This window comes from Babylonia areolata, chromosome 10 (genome assembly GCF_041734735.1).
Source record: "Babylonia areolata isolate BAREFJ2019XMU chromosome 10, ASM4173473v1, whole genome shotgun sequence".
Lineage (NCBI taxonomy): Eukaryota > Metazoa > Mollusca > Gastropoda > Neogastropoda > Buccinidae > Babylonia > Babylonia areolata.
In genome coordinates this window covers 11803924-11829680 of record NC_134885.1, presented here as the reverse complement: position 1 = coordinate 11829680, position 25757 = coordinate 11803924, and the positions used below count along the sequence as shown (strand labels likewise).

General features: G+C 39.1%; 1 protein-coding gene across 4 annotated transcripts in view; it reads left to right on the top strand.

Moving 5' to 3' along the window:
* The first annotated feature begins 2585 nt into the window (after nt 1–2585).
* Nucleotides 2586–25757, top strand: part of LOC143286782 (prolyl 3-hydroxylase 1-like) — a 44032-nt gene continuing 20860 nt past the window's right edge. For all 4 annotated transcript variants that reach the window (XM_076594562.1, XM_076594564.1, XM_076594561.1 and 1 more), the window contains exons 1-11: nt 2586–3456; nt 6029–6181; nt 8392–8563; nt 12733–12858; nt 14349–14485; nt 16000–16089; nt 18301–18513; nt 20893–20949; nt 21477–21630; nt 22377–22473; nt 23347–23416. In XM_076594562.1, the coding sequence (XP_076450677.1) occupies nt 2860–3456; nt 6029–6181; nt 8392–8563; nt 12733–12858; nt 14349–14485; nt 16000–16089; nt 18301–18513; nt 20893–20949; nt 21477–21630; nt 22377–22473; nt 23347–23416 (1866 nt within the window). In that variant the 5' untranslated portion in view covers nt 2586–2859. The remainder of the gene's footprint in view (nt 3457–6028; nt 6182–8391; nt 8564–12732; nt 12859–14348; nt 14486–15999; nt 16090–18300; nt 18514–20892; nt 20950–21476; nt 21631–22376; nt 22474–23346; nt 23417–25757) is intronic.

The following is a 25757-nucleotide window of genomic DNA, read 5'->3' as shown; positions in this document are numbered from 1 at the left end:
ATCTTATCCAGTGCTTTTTTTTTCAGAATCTCTTAAAGCTACTCGATCATAACTTATAAAGTATCTCAAAATCTGCTTGATGTTCAACTGTGATGTTATTTGATTCAATCTGTCTTAAAACTAAACCGCTTGTTTACACACACACACACACACACACACACACACACACACACACACACACACATCTCTCTCTCTCTCTCTCTCTCTCTCTCTCTCTGTCGATATATATATATATATATATATATATATATATATATATATATTCCGCTAAGTATGTTTGATATCATAGAATTTGTAAGACAACAAAATTATGTCTTATGTAAGCTTCATTACTAGTACGTCTTATGTAAGCTTACTAGTACGACATCCATTATTATCGATGCGCATATTTGACCGGTCGCTGCATCCCCGTGGATAATGGGTGGTGAAGAAAGAAAAGAATAAGGGGGAAAAAAAAGCAAAGACTTTCGATGATCTTACCTCTCAAGAGTTTCATACTAAGATATTTACTTGACACAAACGGCAACCGCAACTGAGACGTAATTATTTACTGGCCACACATGCGCTGGTAATCTCGGGTCAACTGAGACATTTCCAAGACACACACGGTTACTACGGCAGGTGAGCCCGTGTCACGCCACTGAACACCGCAATACGCGGCTTCAGAATTAATCATTAATCGATTTGTGTGTGTGTGTGTGTGTGTGTGTGTGTGTGTGTGTGTGTGTGTGTGTGTGTGTGTGTGTGCTCTTTCTTCATTTAAAGTCTTTTCACGTTGAGTCAGTGATAGTAGAGTGAAGTGTCATGTGTGTGTTTGTGACTCTGTGTGTGTGTGTGTGTGTGTGTGTGTGTGTGTGTGTGTGTGTGACCACAGTCGTGTCACGGTGTGTGTTGTGTGTGAGTAGTAGTAGTGTGTCTGTGCCGGTTACTAGTGTACCGTGTCCGTCACTGCCATGAGTGTGTGCATGTGTGTGTGTGTCAGTGCGCGCGCGTGCCGTGTGTGTGTCAGTGTGTGTGTGCGTGTGCGCGCGCGCGTGCTCTCTGGGTGTGTGTGTGTGCGTGTGCCAGTGCCCCGGTGTGTCAGTGTGTGTGTGTGTGTGTGTGTGTGTGTGTGTGTGACAGTGTCACTGTCACGTTATCGTTACTGATGATGATGATGATGACTCGATGATGATGATGATGATAGTGATGAGTGATGATGATAATTATAGTAGTCATGGTGATGATGTATGATGAGCCGTGATGGTCAGTGATGATCATTATTAGCATACACACACTGATGCTTTCTAAAAGCTTTCGCACAAGCACCTAATAATTTGATATTGACCGATGATCACTGACTGGCACTGACAATTCACCTTGCCACTGAGTGTGTGTGTGTGTGTGTGTGTGTGTCTGTGTCAGTGTCCGTGGTAAACTTTAACATTGCCATTTTCTCTGCAAATACGTTGTCAGTTGACACCAAATTAGGCATAAAAATAGGGAAAATTCAGTTCTTTCCAGTCATCTTGTTTAAAACAATATTGCACCTCTGGGATGGGCACAAAAAAATTTAAAAAATGAAGCCTAATTATATGCAAACTGCATTTACTGTTATATTTATATTTTTTGTATTCTCTAAACTTGGCACTTTGATCTGATATTCTGACCCAACAAGAAGAGCAGTCATTATTATCATTTTTTGTTCAAACAGGAACTTCTTTTGCTAAGCATGGAAGTTTTATTTATTTTGCAAACGTTTTGGTGCAGATAGTAAAAAAAAGGAAATTACTCTGTAATTAATGCTAGGGGACTTAATTTGCTTTAAACTGATCTTTCTCATCTTAAACATTACATTTTGAAATTATACTCAATACATAAAAAGCTTGGATTTTTTTTTTTTTAAGTATATCACGTGACAAGTGAGTCTTGAAGGCCTTGCCTCTCTTGTTTAAATCGTGTACTGACTGTGAGCAGGCCTATTACACACACTGAGATGCCAGGCCGGCAGGTCTCCGCACTCAGATCTTTCAAGTCTGGTCTTAAAATCCACGTACCTCTTCACAAGATAGCCTCCCTCCCCTACCTCTTCCTTGTCTTCAGTTTCTTCAGTTTTAGTTATGCATACGTGCCGTGCCGTGTCGTGAATGACTGGTGCGGTGAAAGCGCTTGCACTGACTCGATTTCAGTGTCCGAGGCTCTGCACAAGATCCAGCGCTATATAAATACCATTATTATCGTTATTATTATTATACGGAGATCAGACGCGTAGCCAAAAATATGCTCCTTTTTGGCGTCTACATGATGCGTCCGCGGAACACCGTGACCCGCGCACACTTTGACACCTTGAAACTGAGCTGAAAATGCAATTATGCTTATAAGTTATGCACGTGGTCCGTGCCGCCCGGTTTGTTAGCCGCTTGAAAAATGTATTTTTCATGTGAAACGCAAGTGTCAGACAGATGTGGGTGGGTACTGGGGGATGGCGGGGGCGGGAACTGCTATTATCACCTACAACTGCAACAGCGTGTTGTGCGGCGGTTCTCAGCAAATCGGCGCTTTGCAGAGTTCGCAATATCAGTGACGTAACAGGAGGCCCCATTTCTGCTCTGTCGTCTGTCTCAGTGGAAAGCATCTGTGAGTCTTCCTCTCTCACACGTTAGAACCAGATTTGTCTGGTGTGCATTTCTCTACCAGAAAGCGACCGTGTACAGTAAGGTTTTCAGTCGTAAACTTAATTTCTTTTTTTTTCCATTTCAGACCCCTGTGCGCACGTGCATTTCTCAACGTGCCCACATTCCAGATCAGCTTTAGGGATAACTCTTCGCAACAGCCGGTTGTCTCCCTGGGATCGAGTGCAGTTCTGTGCCTGATGCACGCATGTTGGATGAAAAGAAGGGATCGGTTTCCTCGAAGTTGGGCGAGTTGTTCAAAGATACTTGCATGGAAAGTTCTGGATCCAAGATGGCATCATTTGGCCACATAGGCTTCAGAAGTCGCTCGTTTCATCGACTTTCTACCGTTATGGCCATGGAATTCGTACTTACGGTTTTTGTGTTACTAACTGTGAAAGTCTATTCAAGTGAAGCAGACGACATTTCTAAACAAGAGCCAGCCTTCTTCGATCAGTTTTATGCAGAGGGTGTGAAAGCATATACTGATCAGTTGTGGTATAAATGTGCGCACAACCTGGAAAAAGCTCTGGAAGATTACAAAACTTTAAAGAAAACGTTGACAGACTGCCGACTAAGATGTAAAAAGAATGACCCAGAGACGGAGTCTGAGGAACTTTCTGAGTTGACGTCGGATGTGGGGGATCTGTCCATGTTTAAAACTTTCCTGAATCACGCACTTTGTTTTAGAACGTGTAAAGGTGATGCCTATAAGACGAGACCTGGACTCACGGTTACCAAGACTGTGGAAAAAACGTTCGAGTCACTGAAACCGTATCAGTATTTGCAGTATTGTTGGTACAAGGTTTGTATCCATGGAACTATGCTGCATGTGTAATGGCCATTTTATTATTCGTCATTTTATTTATGGATGTATATTTGAATGTTTTTTTATGACAAGAATTGAAATAAACTAATATACTAAAATGCAGTTGTTGTTGTTTTGTGCTTTCGTTTTGGTTTTTGTTTTGTTTTTTGTTGGAGTTTTTTTTGGTTTTGTTTGTTTTTTGATCTACTGATTTTTTTCTGACAAATACATTTTGATGATCTATTATTTGAAGAATTTATAGAATATAGAATTTTTTTTTAATTAAAAAGAAAAAAAAATCAGTTAATGAACTGATGAAGAGATTGATACAATCTATGTTTATATTTTTTGGTTTGTTTTATCATTTAGAGAATACCATGCTTTTTAACATCAGTCGGTTTTTTTTTTGTGTGTGTGTGTATCTCTTTTTTATGAACAGTTTGGTAGTTTTTGGTTTATAAATTATATCCTCACTGAACAGTTTATAGGGTGTTTTACTAAGTCAGTTTTGCTGTCAACTGGATTTGAATATGATCTGAATTTAAGTCTTAGATAGTGAATTTTCAGTATTAATATTTATTTATTTCTCTCTCTCTTTTTTTTTTTTTTTTTAATTTTTTTAGGGGAGGGGTGTGAGGGAGGATGAAAAAAAATACTGATTCACCCTGTGCACCATGTGCAGCCAAGATTTAGTATACATAATTATTTGTTTACAGATGTTTTGATTTTAATCAAATTTGCTATCAAAGTTTTGTTTAACTTGTGTTTGAACTTTGATACAGTTGAAGATTGTTGTTCAGTTATGGAGTTGACCTTAAGGCTGAAACAGTCAGGTGTGTGCGTGATACCTCATTCAGTCATTGCATATTTTATTTCCTCATTACATCACATGCAGCAGCATTTCAGACCATTTCATTCCCCACGTGGATTAGAATCCCATCCTCATCACCAATGTGATGTTTCAGCCTCAAATGAACACACAACAATCACAGCTGACACTAATTTCTTCTGAGTTGGAAGTCATTCATGATTAATATATTGTTGTACCTATGATAAATAATAGAATAAAAAGAATATGTTCTTAAATTTCATAGAACTTGTAGGGTTAATGTTTTCATGGCTGTGCACTGAGCAGTGTAAACATGACAGCAGAGTTCTTCAAGTTGTTGAAGCCAAGCTCTGTCCTCATGGCCCAGAATAGCTCTTATCATGCTAGAGGTCTTAAACATTTTAAGTTAATTAGACCCGACTATCACCAAGACTTGGTAGGTTGGTTAGCCTTACCTCTAAATTGTCAAGATGCTGTAATAAGACCACAGCCGGTCATTATATAATCAGGAATTCTTGCTATCTTCAAGTGAAACATGTATCTTTCTGTCACTTGTGGACAACACAGAAAACAGTTCTCTATTACTGCAGACTATTTGTAGTTTCATTTTAATATAAGTAAAGTTTGGTCATCATTATGATTAGTTAGTGGAGGGGAAATGTCGGGACCATGCATGCTGTTTTGTGGAATTCAAACTTGTTATTCCTGATAGTTTTAATTACAAGTTTACCAAACTTTATGTTATTTGATATTTTATCCTGCATAGTGTTTGCCCTCAGTTCAAGTAATTCTAATCATACAATGTCAGTGTGTGTGTGTGTGTGTGTGTGTGTGTGTGTGTGTGTGTGTGTTTTCTGTGTTGGTTATTGTTGCTACTGTTTTCATGCTTGAACAGTCACACACACACACACACACACACACACACACACACACACACACACACACACACACACACACAAACTACTGCAACATTTAAAAGAAACCTACAGAGGTATATTTTGTTAATTTTTTTTAGTCATCTATGCTTTCCTTCACCTCTGGAGAAACTCAGAATCTGCCCGCTCCCCTAAACAGATTCCTAGATAAGTTAATCTTATCTTTGCTGACAGGTTTGTTTTAGTTGTTTACTTAATATTGCTTACCAATTCCTGAATTAGTCAGTCATGTGTTTTTGTAATCAGTGAGATATTTTCCTGCTAGACAGACTGGTTGACTAATCTGTAACTTGATTAAACTGACTTTTTTCTAGTTACAGAAATAACAGCTATTAATGTGTTGAGTTTAAAGTTTGAAATTACAGAAACCATTTTCATGTTTCAGTATTAACTGTCAAGATAATTTCAGCATTTGATCTTTAATTTTCTGTTGAGCTGTTTTCTGACCAATGCCATATCAGAAGGGCAGCAAAATGTATGGTATCATGCATACTTTCAGATCAGCCATATTAAATTATAATTAGCATTGCGAAATATTTACCATAAAACTAAAAGTAACATTACTTGAACAGCTAGGTGGATGCGGTTACTCATGTTCATACTGACATTGTTTTAAGACATTCCATTTAAATCATATTATTTGTGCATAATTATGAATGTCTAAATGTTTAAGGAAATCAAATTAACAGTTTGTGTGTGTGTGTGTGCACGTTTGTGTGTGTGTGTGTGTGCACGTTTGTGTGAATGTGTGTGTGCTTGCATATTTGCGCACCAAATGTGTATGTGTGTGCATATGCTCATCCAGCTGGATCGTGTGAAGCAAGCAGCGTCTGCATCCTACACATATTACTTGAAAAACCCTGAGGATGAAGATGTCAAGAAAAACATTGCATTCTACAGGGACAGAGCTAAAGTGCCGGAGTCTGATTTCATTGATTTGGAGCTGGTACCATATAAGGTAATATTATTTCAATTATTTGTGTATGTTTGTAATAATTATTATTCATTATTTTTTTTATTTTGTTCCACATGCTTTTTATATCAAATGTGTTTTGATAATGATCACTTGAAATATATAATGTGTGTTTGCAATAGATACACAAGAAGTAAAAGTGCCTCTGTCTTTCTTTCCTCACGTGTTATCTTCCTTTCATCTTGTTTTTTTGTTTGTTTGTTTTTTTTTTCCCGGCTCTTTCTTTCTTCCTTCCTTTTTCTCTTTGATTTAAAGTTTTAATGCACGGGCTTTACACTTGTAAACCACAAAGAACGCATTTCCAAACAATAGCTAAAACTAGTAAAAGCACCACAGGTGTACAGGAAAAACAAATGCGACCTTTCTAGAACCCGTAAAAGGCTTGTGGCTTGGCTGGGGCTGGCATTAAGTGGATCATTGTGCCAGTGTATGGAGCAGGGGAAAAGAGAGCAAGGCAATGTGGCCAGGCAGCGTGGTTAGGCAGTGTGGCAAGGCAATGCGTAGCCACCCGAAGAAAGAAGGAAGGGAAGCTGGAGGCTTCTGTGCAGCTCTCCTTTGTGAGCAGTGAAGTCCCTTCTCTCCCATTGCAATGACTGTTTACACAATGTTCTATAGATAGATATAACGTGTATCTGTATATATATGTGTATCTCTCTCTCTCTTCCCCTGATCATGACATGTTTAGCATGTTCAGATGTTGCATAGTTGTTCTGCTTAAGCATAGGTTGTTGAAGTAGGATTCTTGTGGGTTTGTTGTTGTTTTTTTCCTTTATAAGGATAAGAAAACAGACACCAATATCAGTTCAATGGATATGATGTAGTTAAGACGAGCAATAATTTGGTGAAGGAAGATTTTGAAAAAAAAGAAAGTCACTGTTTGGCTGATGTTTCTTGTGTCTTTCATGATCTGCTTGATTTTTTTTTTGTGCCTCTGCTGTCTGTCTGATCTTTCAGTCTTTCATAATCTGCTTGATTTCCCTGTGTCTCTCACTGTCTGTCTGTCTCTCTCCCTTTCTCTGTCTCGCTCACAGTCTGTCTGCCTCTCTGTTTCTTGTCTCTTTTTCTCAGCCCCCATTATTCATTGAAGCATTAGATTTTAAGAAAAGATGATAAAACTGTATTAGATATTGCAATGATTTTATGAAAAACAACACACAAAGAAGTATCAAACATCATTTCTGCAATTAGTGTGGAAGATATGAGTATGAGGTTGCTGTTTCTCCAAGCATGTAATTGTAAGTGCATTATAATACAGAAAAAGACTGACACACCCCTGGGGGAGATAAAGAATAATGCATACCATCACATTTGTCTGTTATGGCAAGGATATGAGCGGTATTGATATTGTATTCATTCTCATCAGAATGATACAAATGGAAAGAGAGGGGGAGAGGACTGAAAAAAAAGCTACCAAAAAAAGAAAGAGGCACACACAAACATGGAGTGGTGGTCTGTTGCCATATATATTGGTAACACGTCCCACCCTCGCCAGTTATTTTCTCTCCTGTCTCTAGACCTGGAGTGGTTGTCTGGACAACAGTCATTCAGCTGAGAGGATAAACTGAGTCCCATAACACATCTGGCTTGGAGGTGAGAGAATATGAGCACACAGGTTCAAATCCCACCCTCACCAGTATTTTCATCCCCTCCACCATACCTTGAGTGGTCATCTGAATGCTAGTCATTTGGATGAGATGATAAACCGAGGTCCAGTAACACATCTGCCTTGGAAGTGAGAGAATATGAGCGCAACGGTTCAAATCCCACTCTTGTCAGTATTTTCTCCTCCTCCGCTAGACCTGGGGTGGTTGTCTGGATGTTAGTCACTCAGATGAGACGATGAATCAAGGTCCCGTGTGTAGCGTGCACTTTGCACTTGTAAAAGAACCCATGGCAACAAAAGGGTTGTCCCTGGCAAGATTCTATCGAAAAATCCACTTTGGTAGTAAAGCAGATATGCTTGCAGGCAGCAAAAAAAAAAAAAAAGAAAAAAAGTGGCGCAGTACTGTAGTGATGCACTGTCCCTGGGGAGAGTAGCCTGAATTCCACATAGAGAAATCTATTTTGACAAGACAATACAATACAATGCACATGCGTTGGAATATATATATATATATACTTCTTTTTCTAAAAGCATAAGTCATCGATGATATCATTAGGCTGAAATGAAAACAGAAGAAATGGAACACTTCCAGGAGCATTACATCAGAGCGATGCTGGCGTACAATGAGGAGGACTGGCCAAAGGTCACAGACTACCTGGAAAAGGCCATCAAAGAATTTCTGGTGGAAGAGGAGAGGTGTCGAGCTGACTGTGAAGACAACTTGGACACCACTTCGGCGTCACACTTTTCTGGCGTCATTGCAGGTATTTGTTAATGTGAGACATACACATACAGCCAGCGTGACACTTTTCTGGCGTTACTGCAGGTATGTGTTTATGTTAGGCTTACAGTCATGGGCAGCATCACACGTATCTGGCATTACTGGAGGTATACATGTTAATGTGAAGCATACACATACAGGCAACATCACACCTTTGTGGCATTATTTCAGGTATGTGTTCATGTGATGCCTGCACATACAGGCATCGTCACATTTTACTTGTGTTATTGCAAGTGTGTATTAATGTGAGGCGTAGTCTGCATACACATACAGGCAGCATCACATTTTTTCTGGCATGATTACAGGTATGTGTTCATGTGATATATATATATACAGGCAGCGTCACATTTTTTCTGGCGTTATTGCAGGTATGTGTTCGTGTGAGACATATACATACAGGCAGCATCACATTTTTTCTGGCATTTTTGAAGGTATGGATTTTAATGTGAGACATACACACATAGGCAGCGTCACACTTCTGTGTCGTTATTGCTGGTATGCCTGTAATGTGAGGCCTACACATACAGGCAGCGTCACACTTTTCTGGTGTCATTGCAGGTATGTGTTAATGTAAGGGCTACACATACAAGCAGCGTCACACGTTTCTGGCATTATTACAGGTGTGTGTTCATGTGAGGCCTACACATACAGGCAGCATTACACATTTCTGTTGTTACTGCAGGTATACATGTTAATGTAAGGCATATATACACGTAGATAAATTTTTTATAAATATATGAATATATACGGGTGTACAAAACCTCTAACAGAGGACCAAGGGTGGAGGGAGAAGATGGAGAACTCTTGGAGAGAAACAAAGTCATAGACCATCAGTGTCATGGGGGACTGTCATCGGTGGGACATGGTGGTGGTCTTCACTCCACGGGGAATGCTCACTCAGTCTGGCTCTGTGACAAACCAGTGATTGTCATCAGTAGTGGGCTGAGTAGGTGATACCTTGCATATTTTGAATCAGAACAGGCTTTACTGAACACCACTGAAGTGACTTGGAAGCAGTGCAGGGTCTCCTCTAGCGTGTAGCCTGATGACAACCTATCATTGATAGCTCCCTTTGGACTGCTGACACTGAGACTGCAGCAGACATGTCTGGAAATGGCTGTGTGAATATGTATGTGATTAGAAATGAGAGAGAGAAGGGACATGAGGGTAATGCCATTTAAAAGTCACAAATGATGGGGCAGCAACAAAAAACTTGAAGTCATCAGTTGAGAATAAGTTTTTCATCTTTGGGTGTGAGGGTAATACCACTGAAAAGTCACAAATGATGGGGCAGCAACAAAAAATTCACGAAGCCATCAGCTTAGAATGGGTTTTTCTTCACCTTACAATTTACAAACGACATAGTGCTGAGGAAACCGTTTCCATGTTGTTTCATGTCCTGGCTGTCTGTTTCCTGTGCTCCGAGATCGTTTCTCTCCAGCCATTGATTCCATTTCCTCTTGCTCAGCTGTGTAGGTGTGCTGCGTTACTTCTTTGACTCACCTCAGTCTGTGTCAGAGTGGAAACTGCCTCTGTGATGAATGTGACCGTACTGGGAAGGAAGTTTGACTCTTAGTCATGATTTGGGAGAGATGCTTTTTTTGTTTTGTTTTGTTTTTTTGGGGTTGTTTTTTTTTTGCATTTTTTTCCTTTAGTGGGTGATTGTGGAGATCTGTTATGTTTATTTCGATAGTTAGCTTAAGCACAGAGGGGCTGATGTAGCAGTTTTAAAGCGTTTTCTGCATTGTTTTCGTTATGAGTGATATTAGACATGGAAGAGTAAAGGATTGAATGAATAGAAATTTGCATGATGTAATCATGTGTGTGAGTGTATGCTTTTGTGTGTGTGTGTGTGCTTGTATTCATGCAAGTGCATGGTTGCGTTGTACATGTACTGAACACAAAAAGGACAAATAAAGAGGTAAAATGATACCTTGAAGGTTATACATGGTAGAAGGCAGTTTAGGCAGTCAAAAAACGAGAGAAAAAAAATGAAACACTCTCTCTCTCTCTCTCTCTTTCTCTCTCTCTCTCTGTGATCTCTTTTCCAGTTCTTTTTAGTTTGCCTTGGCTTCGGTTCACTTATTTCGTTTCCGCTTCAACATTCCGTCTCAAGTATCAGTTTCAGTGTTTGAAAAAAAGAGCTACCTAGTCTCTTACTCCCTGTATTGAAAGTTTGTTTGTTTTTTTTTCTTTACTTTTATAAAAAATAGTCTTTTAGTTTTAATTCTCTATATTCTTCATATTGCCAAGGATAATGTTTTTTTTCTGGTATTTGTTGTTGTTGTTGTTTTTTTTACTTTTGATGATGAAAAAAAAAACCACACACACAAAAATCAGATAAAAATATATAAATACATACATACATACATACATACTTATATATATATATATATATATATATATATATATATATATATATGATAAAAACACATAGTTTTTAAGACTCAAACTATGAACTGTGACACAGTATGACTATGAGACTTGGGACTGTATCCACTTATCACAGATGATGACACACCCCTCCAAACTCGACACTCCTTACAGCCCTTTCTTTGAGGTGAAGGTTTTAAAAAAAAAAAAATGCAGTAGTGAAAAGGTAATCGTTTGTGCAGCATCTCTGAAATGTTTTAGCACATTTGTTTTGTGAGAACCTCCTCCTCAACTTCCCCTCTTCCTCCTCCACACTTATTTAGTGATTTATGAAGTGGGGTGTGTGTGGGAGATGGTAGGGGGAGGAAGGGCAGGTCTGATGAAAAAGCAGTAATGAAATATATGCTGAAAGACAGTCGCTTGACCAGTATGAATCTGTATCACCACTGATTGCTTCGGCGTGTCTTTCTGATATGTCTTTGTTATAGCACTGCCAAACATGAATTGCATCAAGAATGTCACAAGATCTTGAACTATACTACTGTTCCATGAACAGGGATAGTAAAACCATTTTTTATGAGCCATATTTATATTGTCTGTCATTTCAGTTATGTTTCCTGTATGTGGCTACTTATGTAAAAGGTCATCAGCTCATTATACTTGTTTAAAAGGTCGTCAACTCCTTCTTCTTCTTCTGCGTTCATGGGCTGCAACTCCCATGTTCACTTGTATGTGTACGAGTAGGCTTTTACATGAATGACCGTTTTTTTTGTTGTTGTTTTTTATCCTGCCATGTAAGCAGCCATACTCCGCTTTCAGGGGTGTGCATGCTGGGTATCTTCTTGTTTCCATGATCCACTGAATGCAGACATGGATTACAGGATCTTTAACATGCGTATTTGATCTTCCACTTGCGTATACACACAAAAAAGGCGGTTCAGGCACTAGCAGGTCTGCGCCTATGTTGACCTGGGAGATCAGAAAAATCTCCACCCTTTACTACTCACCGGGCACCGTTACCAAGATTCAAACCCAGGACCCTCAGATTGAAAGTCCAACGCTTAAACCATTATACTAAGTATGTAAAAAGTCACCGATTTGTTATCCTTATGTAAAACTAAAAGGTTGTCTACTCATTCTTCCGTAAAAAAAAAAGAAAACAAAAACAAAAAAACACGTCAACTCCATACTGGTGGATAGCATGATGCTTGTCTTCAGCTTGCGCTTGTTTTTCTTGTTCACAAGCCTTGGTGGATGTTTTCACATGTACTCACCAAAAAAGTATATTCATTTTGCCTCATATACATTAACATGTCCAATTACCCTTTCATGAAGGTTTAGACTTAATAGATATGAAGAAACCCTCCCAGCCTGAGTCCACCCAGAAATATGAATTAAAAAAACCAGACTTTCAGATGAGACAATAAACAGAGGCCCAGTGTGTAGCATAAACTTAACATATGTAAAAGAACCCATGATAACAAAAGGGTAGTCCCTGGCAAAATAATGTGGAAAAATCTGTCTTGATCGGGAAAGAAATACAACTTGCAGGTGGAAAAGAAACAACAAGAAAGGGTGGTGCTGCACTGTAGCGACATACTCTCCCCGGGGATAACAGCCCATATTTCACACAGAAACAGAAGAGTAATACAATGCAGTACAATAGAATAGAATACAATACAAAAACAGAAAAAACCTACACCATGAATGCCATCATTGACTGTATCCAGTTTTCACTGGATGGTGATTTTTATGTTTTATTCTTTCTCTGTGTTTCAGATCACTTCATGAAAGTACTAGAGTGTCAGCTGGGGTGTGAGGGAAACCTGAGCATCATCTACACAGAACCTGAGGAGGGTTTTTTCGCTCAGCAGTTCCACTTTCTGCAGTATGCCTATTACAAAAGTAAGCATGTTATTCGTTCATTTAGTTGAACTTGTGTTTATAAACAAAGCAAGTCTATGTAATAACGATGTCTATGTGTATGTGTGTGTGTCAGTATATGTGTGTGTTTGTGTGCAAAGTTTGCCTTAGTTTTCAAATAATTGGATAAAATGTGCAGGAGTCGTGGACTTTGAAATCAGTGACCAAGCTCAGTCAGTTTGATAGATTGCAGTTAGTGTGTGAATTTTTCAACTGCAGCAACAACAAAAAACTGAGAGATAATTCTTTAAAAAAAATAAATAAATAAATAAATAAATGTTTGGCTTATGTTTTTCTTGGCTCATGATCACTCTGTTTCAGTTGTCTATGAGTGTGTGTTTGTGTCAAGTCAAGTCAAAGATTTTATTTCATGATGGTAAATTGAATAAGCAACAGTTGCTTTTTTACATCAAGCCATCAATGGAAAAAGAAAATAAATAAATAAATAAATACAAATAAATAACTAAAAATATAAAAATAAAAAAGCGGGGAAAAAAGAATAAAAAGAAAAAATATAAGAGAGAGAGAGAAGAAACGAGCAGATGAAGAGCAACAATAACAACAGAATGCAAATGTGTATGTGAGTGTGTTCAAGTTCATTTAATGTCTGCCCACATTAAGTGATATTAGATGTGCGTGTGTGTTTGTGTTGATGTGTGCATATATGTAAGTGTGTATGAATGTGTGTGCATGTGTATATGGGTGTTAGTTATTCCACAAGGGCTTAACAGTATGTATAATGACACAGGAGGTATAGTATTTCCAAAGGAGATGTCAATCTTGAATGTCCACATTTTAACATTGTTCTTTATTGTGATTCCTGAACCAGTGGACAAGATTGCAGAAGTGGTGTATAGTAATGCCCAAGAAAGTGCTATATCTTTAACGTCCACATTTTTACATTGTTCTTTACTGTGATTCCCAAACCAGCAGAAAAGATTGTAGAAGGTGGGTATAGTAGTCTCCAAAAAAAGAACCAATTTTGAATCTCCACAATTTAACATGTTATGCTTGACTATGTGTGTATACATGTTTGTGTACACATGTTCATGTGTGAGCAAATGTGTGTGTGGTGGGGTGGGTGGGCAAGCGAATGTGGGCAGGAAGGTGGATATGTATATTTGTATGTGTTTGAATGTGTGCTTGTTTGTACGTATGCATTTTGTTCTTTATGTGTGTATAATTTTCTAGGTGCATTTTAGTGTGTATAATGCAACACTGATGTAATGTGGTATGTATAATATCATGTGTTTTGTAAAGATCCTAGAGCAGTTTTCTGGATAGAGTACTGTGTATATAAAATATTCACAATCATTATTATTTTTTTTATTATTGTTGCTGTTGTTTTGTTCTTTGTGATTCCCAAGCCAGCGTTCAAGATTGCAGAAGTGGTGTATAGTAATGCCCAAGAGAGTGCCATATCTTGAATGTTCACATTTTTGCATTGTTCTTTGCTGTGATTCCCAAACCAGCGGACAAGATTGCAGAAGCAGTGGAAGCCACTGCCTCCTTCCTGTTGTTCCGCCCTGACGATGAGGTGATGCTGGAGAACAAGAAGGTTTTCATGAAGAAGTTCAAGTACGATGACGAACAGTTTGTTCCCAGACAGGTAACACAGAAATTTAGTTGTTTCTTGTGTTGTGTGTTGTTGTTGTTTTGTTGGTGTTGGCCCCATTGCTGTTTGTGTGGGTTCATCTAGTGTGGCTCTTGTTTATTCTTGTTTCGGTTGTACAATTTGCACTCTATGCATCTTTCACTTTTCTTTATTTTATTTTTATTACTTTTGTCTTTTTTTTTTCTCATCATTGTTATATGTTAATGTTTTACACAAACCAAGGCCTGATCAGCACATTGGGATCATGTGAAGATTAATCATCTGCTTTTTTATTTTTGGGTGGTGGTTGGTTGGTTGTGTATTTGTTTGTTTTGTGTTGTTGTTTTTTTTCATACAGCAGATGTGGTGTAGTGTATATGGATCAGTCCGCATGCTTTGACACCTCAAAACTGGACCTCTTTTTCTTTTTTTTTTATTTAGTTTTTCCTTGCTTGGTTATTGATCAGTATCGTCAGTATGAAATCATCTCAAAACATCTAAAGAAAAGACTGAAATCTCGATGATGGTGACACATTTGGTGTACAGGTAAATGTGTGTATTTGTGTGTGTGTGTGTGTGTAGGGACATCACTGTGTATGTGTATACATGCATGTGTGCGTGTGTGAACATCTTTTTGTACTCCTCTAGCAAAGTTAATATTCTTAGATTTAAGCAGTTGATGCATGTTGTTGAGAATCTGAAAGAGATAGAAAAGCGTGGTTCAGTGAGCAGTTGTTGCAAGAATTTGAAATGTATTGTGCTCACAAGTGCTGATTAACCCCTAGATTTCTAAAGTAAAGTTGAATCGCCAGAATCAGAATAATGGTTTCAATTCCTCAAGGAGACATCACTGCATTTGGACAAATCCATAGACACTACATCACATCTGCTAGGCAGATGTCTAACAGCAGCATAACCTGACATGCTAGTCAGGCCTTGAGTGCATGCCTATATATTTGTGTACCTATCAGAGTGGATTTCTTCTACAGAATTTGGCCACCGCACAACATACATCTCATGTGAATGTCTAGACACTCAAACTTGGGAGAAAGAGCATAAAATTAAAGGTGATAGATGTAATAGACGAAAACAGGAAGGTGTGAGCAGTGTTGTAGGTAGTAAATAACTGTAGATGAACTCTCCTCACTGGTGTTGGCAATGTATGGATAGCTTTGTTTCCTTTGGTCACATATGCTGAATACCCTAAAAACTCTGTTCCTTTCTTTCTGATATTTTTTGTGCTTGTCTGCAAAACTCTCCTGAAGTGGAAGAAGAAGGAATGTTGACAAAATTTAGGCTGTTTTAGGTTGTTAGACCATCTGTACACCTTTCTTTTTTATTTTACCTGAAGGAAATGTTACACCTGTGCTTGATTCTACATTGTATGTGTGCTTGTGTCCTGCTGCCAATGTTGTTACTCTGTTGTGGGAATAACTCTACTTCTTTTTTTTTTTTTCTTTTTTTTTTTTTTTTAAAGAGTGTGCATGTGTGCATTAAAGAATGATTTTAAAATATTTGTTTGTGTTCAGGATGCACAGATGTATGTGGAGCGAAGGAAAAAAATGCAGGCGCTCTTCGACTACCTCCAGGAGCATTTCATTCCTGAAGTTCCTGATGTGGTAAAACTGCCTTTTTTTTTTCTTTTTTCAATTTTGATTTATTTTATTTTTCAACCCATCACATGAATAAATGGCAGGCATGTACAGAAGGATAAGCTATTGATGTTGATCACAGTCACAGACTTTGTCACAGTCACAGACTTTGACTGAAATTTTCTTGAAACGGAGCGAATATGGGTGTTGTTGGCATGTGGAGAAAGGTCTTACATGACATGATACAAGTGTTGTGTTGCTCCACAGATGTAGGGAAGATCATATCCAGCTTTCTTGTTTTGTGTTGTATTATTTTGCATTACTTTTTGTCACAACAGGTTTCTCTATGTGAAATTAAAGCTGCTCTCCCCGCCATTCATATTTCTGTTTTCTTTTTTTCTGTTTGTACTGTATTGTATTGTAAGTGTATTTTGTTTTTATAACCCTTTGAGTGCCCAAGGATGGAAATTTCTATCACTTTCAGATGTGCAAGAAAGTACCCCACCATGGAAATTCTATGTCATTACTGGAATTTGACAATTACAAAATTATTAAATTTATGTGAAATTGTCATAATTCGATATTTATGTACCCTTGTCTTAATGTACCAGTACTTGTCTGTTGCTTCTTTTTTTCTTTTTCTTTTTTCTCCACTTCTCATTATTTTCTAACAAACAACAAACAGGGAGTATTTAAAAAAAAAACACACAAAAAAACACACACTAGCACTGTCCAGGTATTCAGCGCATAAAGTGGATTAAAGTCAACATTAACTGTAAATTGCTAGAGATAAATTTTGTTTTATGGTCGGGCCAGGAAAAAAAGGATCAGACGTTTCACATACATCATTGCTACCTTCCATTCTCACACAAGCATAACTTTTTCTCGTGGGAAACCACCACTGTGCTTGGATATCCAAGGGAGTGAAGCCTTTTTACCCTGGCACAATGTACACATAGATTGTTTCCCTTCCAGTCTTCGTTTGACTTCGAAACCATGCTTGTTTGTGGTTTAGACTGTTTCCCATTCAATGTTCTTTGAGTTCAAATTCATGCTTGTTACTTTGTTATTTGTTGCTGGCATACAAAGTCTTGACATCTTTTGTTTTAATTATGAAAAAAAGAATTCTATTACTTATGTTTCAGGTGAAGAAAATGATGGATTTAAGTTTGAATTTTATCCTTCTTCCATTATTGTGGTGTTTGTGTTAGTATGCATGTGTTTGTTTGAGTGTTTCTGTACTCATTCATCACTAGTATTTACACATAAGACACATGCATATGTGTGTGCGTGCACACACGTGCATGCACACACTCAAACAGACACACACAGTGATTTTTTACAGTTTTTTTTTTCTTCTCAGATATGTTATAAAACTTACAATTATATATATTACCTTTCCTGCTAGTATAACTTACAATTATATTCATTACCTGTCCAGTCATGCCTCACCCCTTTCTCAAATACATACTCTCACACAAAAACATATGATTTGTAACGGATGAAGGCCTTTCTTCTTCTTCTTCTTCTATCCCATAGTCTCAAAACTGTTGACATGGCAACTGGTTATCTCAAATTTCTCACTCACACAAAAACATATAATTCATAATTGATGAAGGCCTTTCTTCTTCTTCTTCTCCTTCTCCTTCTTCTTCTTCTTCTTCTATCCCATAGTCTCAAAACTGTTGACATGGCAACCAGTTCTCTCCATTTCTCTCTGTTCCTCATCTCTGGAGACGTCGTTCAGTCTCAAGCCTGTCCATTCTGGGATGCTGTTCCTCCCATCTCTTTTTCTGTCTTCCTCTTCTTCTCCCTTCTTGCACTGTGCCTTGCAGCATTGTCTTGGCAGTTCTGCTGATCAGGAGACAAAGGAATGTTGTGTTGTATACAATGTTTTTGGTTTTTTTTGTGCATGTGTGTGAACATACTTCAGAATTTTAGGTTGGATGTCTATGTAGGGTTATGAATGTAAGTTTTTTGTTTTAACGTTAGAATGCATGGTTTTACAGTGCAGTTTTTTTACAGTGCAGTTTAGAATGTCTTACACGGAAAGGCGCTCTATAAACGATATTTTTCTTTGTTCATGGGCTGCAACTCCCACGTTCAGTATGTGGGCTTTTACGTGTACGACCGTTTTTACCCCACCATGCAAGCATCCATACTCTGTTTTCAGAGGTGAACTATATTATTTTTATGGAATCTAAACGTAAATTTTAAAAAAAATAAAACCACTCGCAGATTTTCGTCACCGAGGCAGACGCGGAGCCGGAGCCATTGTCACGGGAAGCCTCAGAGAACCCCACCACAGACCACCTCACCTGGATGGAACGCTATGAACGCCTGGGTCTCCACCTGGTTGCCAAGGAGACAGACCTCCACCGCCCTTTCCGCTTCGCTGCTGATGGTCTGCTGAAGCAGGAGCAGTGTGAGGACATTCTCACCTTGATGGAGGTGAGCGTCGTGATGATGATGATAATTTTGAATGGGCATATATGTCGCACATTTCTCTGAGTGAAGTTGGACGTTGTGTGCTGGCAGTTACCCATTCACATGCAGCCATGCCCAAAATGACTAACCATACTCAACCATACACACACACAAAAATGACTAACTACACTCAACTATACTCACATGCAAAAATGACTAACCATACTCAACCATGCACACACACAAAAATGACAAACCACAGTCAACCATATACAGACGCGAAAATGACTAACTACACTCAACTATACTCACGCGCAAAAATGACTAACTACACTCAGCTACACTCACACACAAAAATGACTAACCATACTCAACCATACACACACGCAAAAATGACTAACCATACTCAACCATACACACATGCAAAAATAACTAACTACAATCAACCATACACACACGTAAAAATGACTAACCATACTCAACTATACTCACACACAAAAATGACTAACCACACTCAACTATACTCAGACGCAAAAATGACTAACCACATTCAACCATACACACACGCAAAAATGACTAACAACACTCAATTTTTCTCTCACACAAAAATGGCTAACCACAATCGACCATACACACAGGCAAAAATGACTAACTACACTCAATTTTTCTCACACACAAAAATGGCTAACCACAATCAACCATACACACACAAAAATTACTAACCATACTCAACCATACATACACAAAAAAAATGACAAACCACAGTCAACCATACACACATGCAAAAATGACTAACTACACTCAACTATACTCACACGCAAAAATGACTAACTACACTCACACACAAAAATGACTAACCATACTCAACCATATACACATGCAAAAATGACTAACTACAATCTACCATACACAGACACAAAAATGACTAACTGCACTCAACTATACTCACCCTCAAAAATGACTTACCATACTCAACCATACACACACGTAAAAATGACTAACCATACTCAACTATACTCACACACAAAAATGACTAACCACACTCAACTATACTCAGACGCAAAAATGACTAACCACACTCAACCATACACACACGCAAAAATGGCTAACTACACTCAACTATACTCAGACGCAAAAATGACTAACCACACTCAACCATACACACACGCAAAAATGGCTAACTACACTCAACTATACTCATATGCAAAAATGACAAACCATACTCAACCATGCACACACACAAAAATGACTAACCACACTCAGCCATACACACACGCAAAAATGACTAACTACACTCAACTATACTCACATGCAAAAATGACTAACCATACTCAACCATGCACACACACAAAAATGACTAACCACACTCAACTATACTCAGACGCAAAAATGACTAACCACACTCAACCATACACACACACAAAAATGACTAACTACACTCAGTTTTTCTCTCACACAAAAATGGCTAACCACAATCAACCATACACACACACAAAAATTACTAACTATACTCAACCATACACACACACACAAAAATGGCTAACTACACTCAACTATACTCACACGCAAAAATGACTAACTACACTCAACTATACTCACACACAAAAATGGCTAACTACACTCAACTTACTCACACGCAAAAATGACTAACTACACTCAACTATACTCACGCAAAAATGACTGGCCATACACACACACACAAAAATGACTAACCACACTCAACTATGCACCTATGCACTCATGAACCTATCAGCAGAAAACAGCTGAAATTAACAGTTGAGAAAAAAAAAAATCACAAAACTGCATCACAGAACAAATGAGTTTTTAGCTGGGATTTTAACAGAGGGAGAGCTGGTTAGTGCCAAAGACCAACAGGCAGCCAATTCCAGTATGAGGACAAACACTGAAACTGCGTCATACAAGACTAAAGGAGACTGGTCAGAGTTGTTTGCTTGACAGTGAGCATCGGTTATTCCGGATGGTGATTGACAGATGAGTCGCTTATTGCAGATCGTGATTTTTTTTCTCCTTCTTCATTTGTGGACTGCAGCTCCTATGTTCACCTGTATGTATAAGTGGGTTTTTACATGTGTGACCGTATTTTCCCCACCTTGACATGGATTTCAGGATCTGTAATGTGCGTATTTGATCTTCTGCTTTCACATACACATGGAGAGGGTTCAGGTGCTAGCACATCTGCACATCTGTTGACTTGGGAGATTGGAAAAAAATCTCTACCCTTCACTCAACAGGCATATTGACTGGGATTCAAACTTAGGTGTCCGAGTGAAAGTCCAAGTTCTGAAATGGGTATATTTACACATTTGTATTAGCAATAGCTGATTGATTGTGGATGCATTTGTGTCTGTTCTCAACGTATGTCTGTGTGTGTGTTTTTTTCAGGATGTCCCAGTGGATAAGAAAGGTGCTCAAATATTTACACTGGCACAAGGCCGAGAGGTGAGTGTTCTGTAAAAACTGGGATTTCTGTTCAGTTCACACATACGTACACACACACACACACAAGACACACACTTGCACTTGCTCTCGAACTGTGAATGAAATAAAAGATGTGTTTGCAAGCCATTATGTTAAGGTTACACACATACTGTCTTTTGTGATATCTGTTTACTGTAATGTCTTGCCTTCAAGACAGTACAGCGCATATGGCACATCCCAGCTTTAAAAAAATGGTTAATTTGGTCACAGATAAGGTGCATACATCTGATAGGGTGCACATGCACAAAGAAAAACAGATTTGTTAGTTACGACCTAATTTCACCTGCAACCTTGAGCTGAGAGACAAATTTGTTTGTTACAGCCGTATTTTACATGCAACACAACCTGTTGAACAACACCCAGTGAAAAAAGCCTTAAGCTGAAAAACAGACGTGTTAGTTACAACCTTATTTTGATCACAACACAACCTGTTAAAAAAAACACACCCTGTGAAAAAGCCTTGAGCTGCATGCTCCATTCCTCCACAGAGCGCACCGATGAAGGACGAGAACTACGAAGCTTCACTGCGACTGTTCATACGCGCGTCCGAGGTGATGCGTCACTATACGCAGCGCTACTACAACATGTCTGGCTCCCTGTTCTTCAAGAAAGCCATCATGGTGTGCTGGCGTCAGGTTCCCGGTGAGATGACTGGAACATGCAACACACTTCGGGAAACGGGGTGGAATCACACACTCACATGCACAAAAAGATACACACACACAAGTGCGTGTGTGCACACACGCGCGCACCTGCACATGCACACACACACACACACACAAGCACGCATGCACTCTCAGTCACACACTCACACACCCACACACATACAATAAAGATGTGTTCAGTATGTGTTTACTTGCACAAGCATATGGTTTTTTGGGGGCTTTCTTTTTGTGAGGGGTAGGGGGGGCAAACATTTTTTTTCTAAGGTTTACAACAAAGAAATATATATAATGTATGTGAGTGTGGATAAATTTTGTCTTTTGGTAACAGATTATGGCATTTGGTTGGTAACTAGGTTTTTCTAGTTTGTGCTTTTTGCTTCCCCATCATCTATGCTCATTTGAGTCCCCTATACTCAGCCACACTCTGTCGCAGTCAAAATGTCATCAGTCCACAGAGAACTATCGATGTTAGGTCACCAGGAGGCCACACACCAGGGAAGACCTTGCGCTGCTGTTGAGTTTCGATGGTGTTCAGTACTGCCTGTTCTGATTCAGTATACAAATGACACCACCTTTGAAGCTCCCTACTGAAAATAATGATAGATTATTTGTAAAGCCAGACTGAATGAACATCCGCCATGGTGTGGAGACTGGCACCAAAACAAAAAAACAACAACTATATGTATATATTTATGTGTGTGTGTGTGTGTTACGGATTTCCAGACCCTGAAGTGGAACATGACTGCATCCCACAGGAATTTGGAACCTGTGATCCTGAAGCCAACATCAAAGAGAGAGAGCTAGTCCAGGATCACTTTGTGTATGTCTCTATCTTTTGTTCTTTCTTTCTTTCTTTTTTGATTAATTCATTGCTTGAAGCTGAAAACAAAATGTCTTTTGTATAGTTTATAAAATCAGCCAGAAGATTGTATTACATTTTGTCACAACAGATTTCGCTGTGTGAAATTTGGGCTGCTCTCCACAGTGAGAGCGCTTTGCTGTGACACTTTTTTCCCCCCTTTTTTTCTGCCTGCAGAGTGTATTTGTTTTCCTATCAACGTGGATTTTTTGGCATGATTTTTCCAGGAGCAACCCTTTTTCATTGTTGTGGGTTCTTTTACTCCCGCCAAGTGCATGATACACAAGGGCTCTCAGTTTATTGTCTCATCCGAAGGACCAGCGTCCAGACCACTCATTATCTAGTGGAGGGGGAGAAAATATGGCAAGATACGTATTACTCTTGATGTTTGTTATTTATCTGAGTTTTATAACACTTATTATCTGTTTGCGTATGTTACTTCAGATGTTTGGTATTCACTGTGGTCCTAAAATGCCTCTGGGTTATCCGCATGGAAATAACCACAGTAGAATGCTATGATAATAACAAATGCATGTCTTATACGAATTGTAAGTGTTATTATTGTTTTAAGATTATATATTGCTGTTTGGTATAGTTAAACTGTTCTTTGATTTTTTTTTTTTTTTTTTTTTTTTTTTTTTTTTACCGTTAATTGTTCTTATGTAAAAATGTTCCTGGATGTCTCAGTATGACTTTATTTGATCTCTTTAGTTTCTGAAACATGTACATATCTCTTTATTTTATATTTTATGTTTTTGTTTGTGTTGCTCTACCACGTCTAAATTTGTCATAAGGGAAAATACAATTGACAGACTCGAAAGTGGTCTGTTTCAGAACGGTCACTTACCTGAACAGCATAGAGGATGCCGACGTGTTCTTCCTAGGGGAAAATATTTCAGTGGATGTAAGTATATTATGGATCTGTGGCTGATTGTTCTTAGTTCTTTTGAATGTAACATATCTACTGCAAGAAAAAAAAAATACCTGTTTTTGTGTGGATGTTTGCTGGATTGGACTTTCTTGCTCGTCTTTTGTTGTTATTGTTTGCTTGGTGTGTGTCAACATTACATGCATGTAATGTTTCAATCCCCTCAGTGAAATAAACTGAAATAAACTCCTTGCCTTGCCTGAATTGCCAAGAAGCACTTATCAAGAAAAGATGTTAAAAGTTAAGTGTATGTGTTGACACACTTTTTTGTACAGTTTTCTGTTAACTCTGGATAATAATCGATGTAAGAATTTTTACTGATGAATTTTACTTAAATTCTGATTACACGGAGTGGAATGTAATGCTGTTAACAGAGTAGTGGTGTGATTTATCAAGAAATCAAAAACAATACATACAAAGTCCTTATTGGTGGGAGAGTGCAAAGGGGTGAGAGCAGTTCAACCATTTAATCGTAGAGAGATGTTCTTTGTTTTCTTCTGAATAGCACGTACATGCGCACACACACATGCACACACAGAGACACACACACAGACTCACGCACACATGCATGCATGCATGCTCACACACACATGCGCACATGCAAAAACATTTGCTCATAACAGATGAACATGCTCGATCACAGACACAGGCACACACACACACACACACACACACACACACACACACACAGGCACACACACACACACACACACACACACACACACACACACACACACACACACAACAACAACAACAACAACTACAACTACAACATCACAAAACAGACATAACTTCCTGCATATATGATATCTGTATAACCTCCTTGATATCTATTTAATCTGTACATAACTTTCTCTCTATATATGCATAACTTTCTGTAAACTGACCGTTCTCAAACCACAAAACCTACCAACCTACCCACCTTCCTTCAAACAGTCCACCCAACCATTCAACCTCCTTCCATCCATGAAATTGTATTTAGCGTATGTTAATTGTATTTGTAAACGCTCTGGGCTCTCCGAAGATACGGTGTCCGAATGTTCATTATTAATATTATTATTATTATTATTATTATGAGATAGGGCATCCAGGTATTCATTATTATTATTATTATGAGCTAGGGTGTCCAAATAGGGTGTCCAAATATTCATTATCATTAGTAGGCCTCCTTCGGTCATGGCTGACCATGGATAGAGTATATCCGACCTAATGTCTAATTGGGCTGTCTGCTTGGACCAAGCAGTGTCGCCTGTGACTGTAGAGACTGATGCAAGAGAGACAGTCTCTGTTGCAGCGATCACATGTGTAAGCTGATGCTGGTCTGTCGGCTGCTGTCCCTTTTCTGCGAGCTCACTTTTCTGCTCCAGCAGCTGACAGTTTGTCCTCACCAATCTGTAGCTGATTCTTGAGAGTGCTTCTCCATCTGTTGCGGTCATCTGCAAGGTCCTCCCAGGACTCCGTGTTGATCTCAAGTGCCTTCATGCCATGTTTGAAAACGTCTTTGTATCTCAGCTGTGGGCGGTCACTGCGTCTCTGCCTCGTGGCGAGCTCTCCATAAAGGATGTCTTTTGGGATGCGACCATCTTCCATGCGGAAAACGTGGCCCAGCTGGCGCAGCCGACGCTGTCTCAGCATGGTGTACATGGTCGGGAGGCCAGCGCGAGTCAGGACTTCAGTGTTTGTCACCTTGTCTTGCCAGGAGATGCCGAGTATGCGCTGTAGGCTTCTCAGGTAAAAGGTATTGAGCCTTTTCTCCTGATGAGCATGTGTGGTCCACACCTCACTGCCATACAGCAAGGTGCTGAGGACGCAGGCGTTGTATACAGCCATCCTTATCTTAGTGGTCAGCTTGGGATTTGTCCACACTCTTTGTGTGAGGCGGGCTAGCGTTGTGGCTGCCTTCCCAATCCTCTTGTTGATCTCGGTGTCAAGGGAGAGGTTGTCGGTGGCGGTGGACCCAAGGTAAGTGAATTGATGGATGGCTTCAAGCTCGTAGTCATCAATGGTGATGGCTGGTGGAGATGGCGTGTCTTGGTCAAGGACATTTGTCTTCTTGAGACTGATGGTCAGACCGAAATCTTTGTAGGCCTGGGAGAAGCGGTCCATCAGTGACTGCAAGTCCCGCTGAGTGTGGGTCACAACTGCGGCATCGTCAGCAAAGAGCATGTCTCTGATGAGGGCTTCGCGGACTTTTGTCCTTGCTCTGAGGCAGGCGAGATTGAAGAGCCTGCCATCTGATCTGGTCCGCAGGTAGATCCCTTCTTGCACTGTGCTTATTATCATTATCATCATGAGATAGGGCGTCCAAATATTCATT